Genomic DNA, 12,406 nt, shown 5'->3' on the forward strand with positions numbered 1-12,406 from the left:
TAGTTCATTGTTCTTCAAATGATGCACTTGAACTTTTTTTTTAAGAAACTACGGCAACCCTGGATTGCCTGAAATTTATTAATTCTGAGACAGATAATTACAAGAAATTACAAAGATGATGCACTTGATTCACTACCGACATCGCACATATATTGTGGTGTGGTGGCAGTAGACAACGTACTGATAATGATCCACCCATTTAATCACCCAATCACACATAGTGTGGCATGGTGGCAGCAGACGACATTCTAATATGATGTGGATCCTACATTGTTCCAATGATCCATCCGAATCATCGCGGTTACCATTAGGCAATAGACATATATAGCATGGTCGCCTACCTATATATATTAACTTATCTCTTGAACACGATACATTTCTCAAACATTAGGCACCTTCTTCGAACACGAGAAGATCTCGCCACGGCTTGCGGGGGGAGGGGGGGCATGTCGACTCGCAAAACCCCACGTCAACATAACTTAGTTCCGAAATTACATGCACAACCCCGCGGCAGAAATTTTGCAAACAGAGCATGCGCATCAGATAGGAAGTCTGAAGGAATAAGATATACAGAACCATGAGTGCTGACCTGCACTATCTGCTGATGCACAAGGAAGAAATGCAACTCATGTAGAACAAGTTGATCTCACAACCTCATTGCAGTATTTGACACACCGATCTCACACAATTTCAGCAAGAAGTCCAATCGTACATTCCAGTAAAGTTAGATATAGAAATATCATTTACACATCATTCATATATCCACAATGCATGAAGATTACACCAAAAAAGATACAAAAATTCTGACAGTACCTATGTCACTGTGTGCATTTGGATGAGCCAACAGAACCACTTTTGAGAGTGATAAACATTTTTTTATAGGCAGAGTGGTAAAACATTGAACTGGAAAGTTCAAAAAAAAAAGCAGGTTTCGTAGCTAGGATTAGGTGTACTTAGCTTCTGAAACAGCAGTATCTTCAGCTATCAATACCTCAGTACGGCCATCCCCACTTCAACATCAGAAGATTTCCAGATTCTGTAGAGCTTGTCCAGTTAGTTTGAGGCATGCTGTGCTCTTTCTGTAGTATTTTTCATGAAGCACGATTTGTTACATATTCCTTTCTGTTTCCAGTTTAATGATGTCGATGGCTTCAGCTTTGACAACCCATTGGGTTGTTGGTCGTTCATCTTGTCGTGGACACACGAGCAATGGAACTGATTTTTGCTTCAAGGTATTGACTTGGAACCACAATGGGATCAAGGGGGAGCAATTCTTGCCCAGAGAAAAGGTTGCCGCAACTGGTTGGCAGATCACCAGAGCTGTACCAAAAGATCCCAAGAAGGTAATTTCCCTACTGCTCAGAAATATATGATCTTATGCGGTTGTTTTATACGAAAACAAAAGAAAAATGCCAACTTAAATTCTTGGAGATATTTGAATCACAAAACATACAAGTTCCTATAAAGGCTATCCAGCTAGAATAAAGGGAAGATAGAAGATCCAGTCCAGGTCAATCTATGTCAAGTATAGAGTATCTTGCAATCCCAAGAGGACAAAAGATCTAAAGTTTTAAGAATCATGTTGCCTCCTTATTTAGCACAGAAAATAAATACGTGCATTCAAAATGTAGGCATGGGATTCTGAATGCGATATTCATTCAAAATGGTATTGCATCAGGGAGAAATTTCTATATTAGCAGCAACTAAGCTACACAACTGCATTTCTTTAGGAACAAATTATTCACTGGGTAGTTTTATTTGAAGAGATCTAGCTGCTTGGTCAGACATATTATCCAATAATGAAAAGTACAAAATTCTAAAAAATCGTTGGTCTAAGATGCCTTCTCTATATATGCGTACCGTAAATTTTGCCTCAAAACAGAGAAATATAACAGTTTTGTTCAAGAATAACATAACTCAAATATTAATTCTAACACATGCTGAAGCCCGACAAATATGACAGTGATATTTACTCGTGGTATTAGGATATTCACACAAAGTGGTGGGAGAAGGACATGGAGAGCAACATGAAGAATATCAAATCACAAGAAGGCTGGAGATAAGTTCACATTGGCGCACTTCTTTTCACCTAGCTGTAGAGCTTGTAAGGCCCTACACTCTAAGGTAAAAGAAGAAAAGTATGCGCATTGTATATTCAACAATTTTACAATTATCAAAAGAAGAAATAAATGCATTTTCTGCATAAATTTACATTGATATATAGTACCTTTTTGTCAAATGTCGATATATAGTACCTTTTTGTCAAATGTCCACAGAGGTACATCAATTTGCCAGGATGCATCCAGGAATGCAATTTGTTATGATCAACTATAATGAACAGACAGAGATCTGTAAGAGGCTCAATGTATAAGTCTTGCCATTGTTCCGCTTTTACAGAGGTGCTGAAGGTCGAACATGTAGCTTCAGCTGCACAATTTCAACCGTAAGTATTAGATAATCCAACGCCATTTGTAAATACACCCTATTAAACTATTTTAAACTAGAACTTTGTGCTACTTCAGATTTATAAGTTCAAAGATGCTCTTAAATGGCATGGTGTTCAGACTGAGTCTTGTGGCACAAAAGGGCTTGGAGGAATCTGAATACAAAAGCGTTGTCCCACATACTGATGTTCCAAATGCAAGTGATGCTTCACCAAACATGGACACAGATGACGGACCCATTGGACCTAACACTTAATAAATTCTCATTTGCTGTGGATTGCCTAGTTGGGTAGTTTTGATGCATTGTCTATAGAAAGCTAAAAAAGTAAAATTAGGGCACATTGCTCATAACAGCCCTATGTTTTAAATGTTGTGGGCTAATAAAAGTATATAGTTCTGTAACAACAAAGCGTTTTAAAATTCTTGTATTTCATTTCCTTGTACTACATGTGCTCATAAAAAAATAAGCCCTCTGTTTTAAAGTTCCTGGGGGCTAATAAAAGTAATATAGTTCTGGAAATAGAAGGCCTCACATGACATAAAGCAGGGAAAAAATAAATGCCACAATTCTGTAACAACAAAGCGTTTTAAAATTCTTGTATTTCATTTCCTTGTACTACTGGAAATGATGGTAGTGTGCAATAAATATTCTCCTTCGGTTGGTTTATTACATAAGCATATAAGTGCCCTGATTAATCATATCGGACTTCGCGAGCATGGAGCAACACTAAAATACAAAGGAATATATAATCCTGGTTACCCAGCGAGGCAATCTCACAATCCCTACATACTAGATATCTCACAATCCCTACATCTAGATATCTCATTTTATAATTTAGTGTATAAAAAGTTGCTAAAAAAGGAAATAGAAAGGCCTCACATGACATTAAAGCAGGGGAAAAAATAAAATGCCACAAGACAGATTGTAAACCACAAAAGGAGCACACACCATATACTAAATACAATGCAGGCTTCAAAAACTCAGATCATAATCTCGTAATGGCAATGCCAATCCAGAAAAGTATTAGTGTATTACTGGTACTGAGTACTGACAGTAGCAGAGTTGTTCAAAAATGTCTAATATTTGCCTTTGCTACCACCAAGAATTTGCTATAGGGAGAAATGTACATCACAAATCACAATTGTGAGGAAGGGCTGGAAAAAAAACCGTCATCTGCAATTGACTATGCATACTTCAACTGAGAAGATCAAAAAGCAGTATAGGGATAAATTACCTTTGCTGAAGTGATAAATATCACTGTTGTCTTGATCAACACAAAAAGTAGTCTACGTACTTTATGTCCATGCCAATAATGAAAAGAAAATTTTTCAATATTACTGTTTTCATTTGTAAGATAGATCATGCTATCACCTTTGCATGATCCCTTTAGCAGGGGCACACTCTGTAAGCTAAGTCGCAGAGAAGAAGGTTGTGGTGGCAAGTAATGATCTGATCTGATTCTCTCTTTTGATACTTCAAATCAAAGATACATTGTTTCTCCAGCGTACTCTTGCATTTCTATGAACCTTCATTCCCCGAGTAGCACATTAGAGTTGCAGTGTTGCATAAGCTTGGTTTCACTGAGTGTTGTCAGTTCCACAGGGTTCAACTTGACAATAGTCATCAGTTCACCATTTTCTTAAAACCACATGTCAAATTATGACTATTATGGGGGATTAAGGAAAAGGTTTGGCAAAATGGGCTCTCCATGCCCTTCAGCTTTCTCATTGGTACTGCTGAAATTGCTTATAATCGACCAATGCATCTCAAAGTTGGGTACATGCCCTGCTTGTTGCATGTCATGCAAAAGTGCCGTAGCCTTCTGTAGATTATTACTTCTGTGATAGCTATCAAGAACAACTCTATACATGCCATAGGATGGTGCAGATCCCAAGGTGATTAGCATTTGCAAAATCTTCCTAGCATCACAAGTTCTTCCTGTGGCACAAAGGCCGTGTACAAGTGCATCACAGGAGGTCTCACTTGGTGTTAGGTTTGTAAAATGCATTTCCACAAGAAAATCAAGTGCCTGGTCAAATTCTTTTAATATACACAGCCTGTATATAACAGAATTGTAACTGACTTCACTAGGTAGTTTGCCTTTCTTTAACATTGTATCTAGCAGATTAAGAGACGTTTTCAAGTCTCCTAGTATGCAAAATTTCTTGATGAGGTCATCAAAATTGGTGTACGATCCGATAAACTCACTTTTGCTCAGGTTGTTCAGACATAATTTTGCTTCCAAATGTCTCCCAGATGAAAGGAGACATGAAGTGAGGATGGTCCTAATGATAGAACCATGCTTCCATCCACTGCTCTCAATCAAGTGAAATAATGCTAGTGATTTGTCAAGGTTTCCTAGCCTGCAGTAATGACTCAACACTATTCTAAGACCGCGGTTGCTTGGTTGTATTCCCTGAGCAATACAGGCATCAAGCATACAAACTGAACTATTGGCATCTCCAGACTTGTGAAATCCATAAACAAGGAAGTCATAGGTCGTTCTGTCTGGAGAAATACCATTACATTCCATGTCCTTCAATAAATCATGAACCTGTGAGGTGTTCCTTCTCTGAAAAAGATAAAATATTAGAATATTGCATGAAATTAGCTTTCTTGACTTGTCACTATGTTGGAACAGTGTCCTAAGGCTTGATGCACTAGAAAACCGACTTTGCTCACACATTCTACAGACAAGGAAGCGATAGCTAGATATAGAAAGGTCGGCATGCATCTTCAGCATCATGCAAAGAACTGCATCTAACATTCTCCAATTTTTTAGACAACCATATGCTTGAATTAAAGAATTTAACAAGGTGCCACTGAACTTCCCAGGAGTTGATTCTTGCAAGACTGGCATTACCCGCTTCATATTTCCTGTTTGCACTAATTCCTTCAAAATGCAACTGCAATATGAGAATTCAGTAAATTCCATGTTCAGTATAGATTCTACCAAGTTCTTGGCTCGGTCCGTATCAAGCAATGGCAGTGAAGGCAATATAGCACTGAAAGTAAATGCATCTAGTTCTTTGCATTTGTAAAGCCACATGTCATACATTCCAATTGATTCGGCAGTCTTCTGCTCCTTTAGGAAGCCCTCCATCACACAAAAGAGCATTGAGCGATCCACAACCATTCCCTTTTCTTTGAGAGCCTCCAACATTGCACATCCAACACTGGTAAAACCTGTCCTGCACAATTCTTCGAGAAGTGTATAATATGCACTGAAAAATAGATCAGGATAACAGTCAAATAACGGGTTCATAAGCTTCAGGGCTTCCTCAATTACTCCCCATTTGCACAAGCAACTGGTGAGGGCCATCATATCCTTGCTATCAGGTGACCACCTATAATTTGTTGCAAGATTCCAACATTCCCAAAACCCTGCTATGTTTCTTTCTCTGCAGAAACCTATCATCAAATAAGTATATGTATCTTGACTGATTGACAAGCCTTCTCTGACCATTTTTTTAAAAATCAGTCTTGCATGAGCTGACATCCCATTCCTACTCAAGGTTTGGATAAATAAATTAAGGTTTTGAGCACCAAAGTTGTCAAATATAGCTGGCATCTCCTCCATAAGGTCAATGGCATCTATTATATATGCAGGGCTCACACATAAGGCCTTGAATAATTCTGCGCAGCTAGCTGGTGAAATGGCATATCCCCATTGAAAAGCTTCATCTTTCACGAGAAGAGCACTTGCAACATTGCCTTGCTGAGATGCACTGACTAGCTCTGAGTTAACATCTGGTTGAACTGCAGTATCCAAAATCTGTGCCAATGAAATCTCAAACTTTTTTGAGTCAGTGTCCAAATAAAGACCGTTGCCAACCGAATCAAAAAACTCAGCTTTCGGGAAACCAGTGGCATTATCTCTCTTAATTTTCACTCCTAGGTGATCTAGCCCCAAGAATGATAAGGTCTTAGAGAGTGCACAGTTTCCAGAGGGAAGATCATTTACACCATTGGTTTTCATATCCCTCAAGACTCGTTCAATATCATCAAACTGTCTATACCAGCAATATCCTGCCAGAATTATCTTATATGTTGAAACATTAGGCGTTACTTTTCTTTCAACCATATCTTCAAAGACATACTTTGCATGTCTGTACAGTCCCTCCCTGAAAACGCCACCTAAAATAGCATTATAAGCACACACTCTAGGTTTAATATGTCTAGAAAAGCACTCTGATAAATATACGAATGCAGATTTAAGTTTCATTTCTCTAAAGCTATGAAATATGAAAATTCCAAAAGTAGTAGCATCTGGAGAAAACCCTAAGGCCTCCAATCTTTGGAAGACCAACCATGCCTGATCAGTACTGAGATTTGTGCATGAAGACGCAAGGATTCTGTTGCAAAGACGCAACTCAGGTAAACATCTCCACTCTTCCAAAAAGTTCATCATATCCCCAATATCCTGTTTCTTGTTAAATTCTTCTACTATAAATGATAAGGATCCCTTGCTTAATTTAAGACCCAAACTCTTTAGTTGCCGAAGTATAGCAAGAGCTTGCAAAAAATTGTCTTTCTTGATTAAAGCCATGACAACAGAATCAAGAATGTCTCCTTTGGTGTAAGAACCGAACCCAGCTTCAAGCATGTCCAAATATACTCTTAAAAGCAATTCATCCTTTCTCTTTCTGATCAGAAAATGAAGAAGTGCTTGGTAGCATGAAACTGAAGGAATCAAACACTTACACCTTGCATAATCGTAAAGTGCAACTGATTTCTCGAGGTTGCTTGCTTCTGAATACGCTTGGATAATCCGACTGAATAGTTCACTTGAAACAGCCAGAGCCATATGATGATGCAATGAGAGCAGTAGTGATTCAGCCAGACTGAGCATATGAGCATCCACAAGTATGGCTACCATGGTCTCATTTGACCTTGGCAGATGTTGGAACTCCTTGCTTTGCTGTGAAGCCCACCTGTACAAATTCCATAAAAACCTCGCCTTCCTCACTTGTCCCGGGCTAGACCCAAAACCAATCAATATGTCAAGAAAATCATCAGGCTTCAGCTCAGAGACGCGCCAGAACCGGCGAAGGGTCTCCGATGAGAGCCACAAACCAGGCTTAAGAACATCTTGCAAGCTGCAGTTGCCATCAAAGGTGTCCCCTCTACTCTCAAATATGTGAGCGCACTTGGATATAACCAGACTCCCAATACCAGAGCACGATTTTACTGCAGAATGGGCATCGGGTTTGAACTGTCCTTCAGTTTTCTGCCCCAAATCAGACCCAGCTTCCTCCGGAGCGCCTGCAAAGACTGGATTGCGTTTCTCCCCAACGTGGCTGCTTCCACCTCTGAACAAGCTCCCGTTGTCGGAGTTCAGCTCCGGGGCATCATTGGCAAACCCTCGGCCTCCAAACTTGGCTTCTCTCCTGACGTCAGGGTTGGAATCGATCGAGTCGATTAGAGCGAAAGAAACGTCGGTCGGGGCATTGATTAGCTGAAAGCTGTCACTTGCTCACCTGAGATAACGGATACGAATTGCGCCGGGTAACCGCCATGGCTTCCACATCTACTCCTATACGGACTCTTAGCCCCGCCGTTGAGAAAAGACCCGCACGCCGCATCTGATCAGCGACTCCCGCCGGACCCGGATGAGGTCAGGGGAGCTGAGGAGGCGGAGCCGAGAAACGGCGGCGGCTCGAGGAAGACGATGGCCTCTGAGGCGATTAGGCCGTTTTCCGATGGGCCAGGCAGTTAGACTTGGGCTCTGTAAACGCTAGGCCGCTACTGGGCTGAATAACTGGTCAACCTATAGACCTGCCCAAATTCTGAAATTGTGGTGAGTGGATTACAAACACGTGCGGAAACGGCTCGGTCCACCACCACGGCCTGCTGCCGCGGCGTTTTTTTATTTTTATATTTTTTAAAATCGTTTTTCACAGAAATATATTTTTGGTTTCACAATTTACAGATTTATACCTGTCGGTACCCTGTAGCAGGGATACCCACTCTTACTGCAGCAAGACAGGACCCGCGTAGTTATCCGTAACTACGCGTAAGGACGGAGTAGCCAGGCCCCACCGGTCAGGCTCTTTCCTCACCAGGCTAACGGCCCCGGACCCGTTCCCCGCCTGGGGATGGGTCCGGAGACGCCACGTGTCTCTAAGGAAGGGAAGCTCCGAGCTGACAGCCGAGGCCTCGAACCCCCCCATAGGGGTCCGGGACCTCCTGCGCCCATCCGGACCCCCTTACCGCGAGGGGGTCCGGAGCCGCCACGTGTCCCGGAGGCACGGGCGCGGGCTCGAAGCGAGTCCTCCGTAAGGAGACTCGCCCACCCACCGCATTTAATGCGGATAGTTGAGGCGTGCTCTATCGCCGAGGCACGCGGGACAGCCTTTGTCAGGCCTCACTGTGCACCGCGTATTACCAAGGTACACAGTGAGGCCGCCTGTGCCGCACCCGCGCAGAGCCCGTCTGCAGCATTAAATGGATACACCTGGCTCAGGCCTCCCCCAGTTCTGCAAGAACTGGGCAACGACCTCCGCCCGGCAACGCGGTGGTACCTTACCGCCAGCGTCAGGGCGGTGCGTCGGCATCCGTGCACTCCCCTACCGTTAGGGGTGCACGAACAGAAGACCTGCGGGCAGAGCTCAACCGCCGGCGCGCGGGAGAGGATGCCCGCGTCTCCGTTGAGAGGGCGCGAGAGCGCCGTCTTAACATTGAGGGCCGCAACCTCAACGCCGACTTGGACGTGGTAGCACCCAAGCCCCCGGTGAACGCCCGGATACAGCCAGGCGCACCAGTTGCTGGGGTGGGCTGCGCTGCGCTGGCGGAGCACCTCCGCGCAGTGGCATGGCCATCCAAGTTCCGCCCCCACCTGCCGGAAAAGTACGACGGTACCACTAACCCGTCGGAGTTCCTGCAGGTGTACGTTACCGCCATCACAGCGGCTGGTGGTAACGGCGCCGTCATGACAAGCTACTTTCATGTAGCCTTGTCTGGGCCAGCCCGGACCTGGCTCATGAACCTCACACCTGGGACGATCCAGTCCTGGGAAGAGCTCTGTGCGAGGTTCACAGCGAACTTCGCCAGTGCGTACCAGCAGCATGGTGTGGAGGCACACCTTCACGCCGTGAGGCAAAAACCCGGAGAAACGCTCCGGGCCTTCATATCGCGCTTCACCAAGGTACGGGGTACCATTCCTCGTATCTCTGATGCATCTATTATCACTGCTTTCCGCCAGGGGGTACGTGACGAGAAGATGCTCGAGAAGCTGGCGACGCACGAGGTGGAAAGCGTCACTACGCTTTTCTCCCTGGCAGACAAGTGTGCCAGGGCCGCTGAGGGCCGTGCATGGTACTCAGCCCCCCAAGACGGAGACGCCAAGGCTGGCGGCTCCAGTGCTACCGCTCAGGGCGGTGGCAAGAAGAAGAAGAAGAAGAACCGGAATCACGGGGAACTGCAATCTGGCGGACCAGTCGTTGCAGCAGCAGCGCCAGCGGCGGCGCCGGCTGTGGCAGCAACGGCTGGGGGCCAGAATGCACATGGCAAACGCCCTCGCCCGCAAGGTGGAAGCGGAGGTTCATGCCCAGTGCATCCCACCGCTCGGCCACAGCGCCGCTGACTGCCGCGAGATCCAGAAGCTCGCGAAGCGGGTCAGTGGGCGGCGTGAGCAGTCCTCCAAAGACGGCTCACCCCCTCCTCGCCAGCGGGCCGGCAAGGAGAAGGCCTCCGACAGCGGGGCCGCCGCTGGGGAGAAGGAGCTGGGGTACCAATCCCCCGCTCGAGAGCTCAATGGCGTCTACCACGACTTCGATTCTGACAACGGCGACCGCCGCAAGAAGCTGTACGTAATGTACGGCGGAAGCTGGGAGCTTGTCTCCCGGCGGGACGTGAAGACCCTTCGCCGGGAGGTCCTTTCGGTGAAGCCGGGGGTCCCGAAGGCGGCGCCGCACCAGAGGTGGATGAACACCACCATCTCTTTCGGGCCATCCGACTGCCCGGAGAATATGGCCGGAGCTGGCGTACTACCTCTAGTCACCGCTCCTGTCATATCCAACGTAAGGCTCTATCACGTGCTGATTGACGGTGGGTCTGGCCTCAATGTCATCAGCTATGCAGCGTTCAAGCAGCTGCAGATCCCGGAGTCCATGCTGACTCCCTCTCGCCCATTCTCTGGAGTGGGCCCACACCCGGTGTTCGCTCTGGGGAGCATCACATTGCCGGTCACGTTCGGGACCGAGGAGAACTTACCGCACAGAGAGCGTTCTGTTCGATGTTGCGGAAGTGAACCTCCCGTTCAACACCATCATTGGCCGGCCGGCGCTCTACCGCTTCATGGCCATTGCTCATTATGGGTATTTGGTCTTGAAGATGCCTTCCCCTGCCGGAGTCCTCACCATGCAGGGCGACCGCACCGCTGCCGTCGCTGCAGTTGAGAGACTGCATGCTCTGGCGGCAGAGGCTGCACGTTCCGAGGAGGATCCATCCACCTCGCAACCCAAGGCGCCTGCTAAGGCTCCCAGGGTCCAACCGTCCGATCCGGACCATGTTCCCGTGAAGACGGTTCAGATTGGAGCGGACTCCACCAAGACCACCCGCATCGCGGGGAACTTGGAGGAGAAATAGGAAGACGCGCTCATCGCTTTCCTCCGGGCAAATGTCGACAGTGTTCGCCTGGGAACCGTCACAGATGCCCGGGATCCCCTAGGGAAGTGATCGAGCACAATCTGAGGATCTACCCCGACGCCGCGCCGGTGCGCCAGAAGCCTCAGAAGCAGTCCGTGGAGCGACAGAACTTCATCCGCAAAGAAGTCCATAAGCTCCTACACGCCGGCTTCATCGAGGAGGTCCACCACCCCGGGTGGTTGGCCAATCCGGTCGTCGTCCCAAAGGCCAACGGGAAGCTTCGGATGTGCATCGACTACACTAGCCTCAACAAGGCATGTCCTAGAGACCCCTACCCTCTTCCGCGCATCGATCAGATCGTGGACTCCACCTCCGGGTGTGACCTTTTGTCTTTCCTAGATGCATACTCTGGTTTCCACCAGATTCAGATGTCTAGAGAGGATAGGAAGCATACTGCCTTTGTAACAGTAGATGAGCTTTATTGCTACATTGTCATGCCGTATGGTCTAAGGAATGCCTTACCCACGTTTGTACGAGCTATGAACAAAACCTTCTGTAACCTAATTAGGGATATTGTTGAGGTTTATGTCGATGACATTGTGGTCAAGACTAAGGTAGGGTCGACATTAGTGGAGGACCTGTCCCTCGTCTTCGACAGGCTCCGCGCCACGCGCACGAAGCTGAACCCAGATAAGTGCATCTTCGGCGTCTCAGCAGGGAAGCTGCTTGGTTTCCTGGTCTCACATCGAGGCATCGAGGCAAACCCAGCCAAGATCAAGGCGATTCGAAGCGATGAGGCCTCCTGGCCGCATCAAGGACGTCCAGAAGCTTACTGGATCTCTCGCTGCTCTTAGCCGCTTCATATCGAGGCTAGCTGAGAGGGCCCTCCCCTTCTTCAAACTATTGAGGAGGTCCGGTCCATTTTCTTGGACCGAAGAGGCTAAACAGGCCTTCCAAGAACTGAAGCGGCACCTTACCTCGCTGCCAGTATTGGTGGCTCCAGAGCCCGGTGAGCCGTTGTTTCTGTATCTTGCTGCGTCTGCGGAAGCAGTCAGCATGGTGCTGGTCGCCGAAAGAACGGAGCAAGCTCGCCAGGGGGGCACCAGGGTCTCCCTGGCCAAAGATGGTGAGCCGGACCCCGGACACAGGGGGCCCGTCAGCCTCACCTCTGCCTGAAGCCCCGGACCCCGCACAAGGGGGTCCGGACGAGCCTTGTGCCAGTGGGAACCCAGAGCCGCTGGGGGCCCAAGGACCTGATGTGGTGGATAAGGGCGAGCCGGACCCGATAACCAGGGTCCTGGACTGTCCAAAAGCCAGTTTACTACTGTCAGTGAAGTCCTCCACGAGGCGAAGGTCAGGTATCTTGAGACGC

The 12,406-nt window shown here is 46.9% G+C and overlaps 1 protein-coding gene and 1 long non-coding RNA gene across 6 annotated transcripts; one reads left to right on the forward strand and one right to left on the reverse strand.

Moving 5' to 3' along the window:
• Positions 1-719: 719 nt before the first annotated feature.
• On the reverse strand, positions 720-8,146 carry LOC120647183 (pentatricopeptide repeat-containing protein At5g15280, mitochondrial-like). Of its 5 annotated transcripts, XR_005664704.1 has the most exons (5): positions 7,926-8,140; positions 7,150-7,835; positions 3,680-6,582; positions 2,228-2,427; positions 720-1,320 (listed from the first exon to the last, which is right to left on the reverse strand). XR_005664704.1 is itself a non-coding variant. In XM_039923854.1 (3 exons), exons 1-3 carry the CDS (start codon positions 7,973-7,975, stop codon positions 6,511-6,513), a joined length of 795 nt encoding a protein of 264 aa, XP_039779788.1. In that variant the 5' UTR covers positions 7,976-8,146; the 3' UTR covers positions 6,364-6,510. The 5 variants fall into 5 exon arrangements, 1 of the variants encoding a protein (XP_039779788.1); XR_005664703.1 differs by having other exon boundaries at positions 2,256-2,427; positions 3,680-7,835; XR_005664701.1 differs by having other exon boundaries at positions 3,680-7,835.
• Positions 1,205-2,364, forward strand: LOC120647184. Its single transcript, XR_005664705.1, has 2 exons — positions 1,205-1,343; positions 1,986-2,364. It is a non-coding gene; the product is annotated as an uncharacterized LOC120647184 (long non-coding RNA).
• Positions 8,147-12,406: the final 4,260 nt, after the last annotated feature.

Source organism: Panicum virgatum, chromosome 9K (genome assembly GCF_016808335.1).
Source record: "Panicum virgatum strain AP13 chromosome 9K, P.virgatum_v5, whole genome shotgun sequence".
In the NCBI taxonomy this organism is placed as follows: domain Eukaryota; kingdom Viridiplantae; phylum Streptophyta; class Magnoliopsida; order Poales; family Poaceae; genus Panicum; species Panicum virgatum.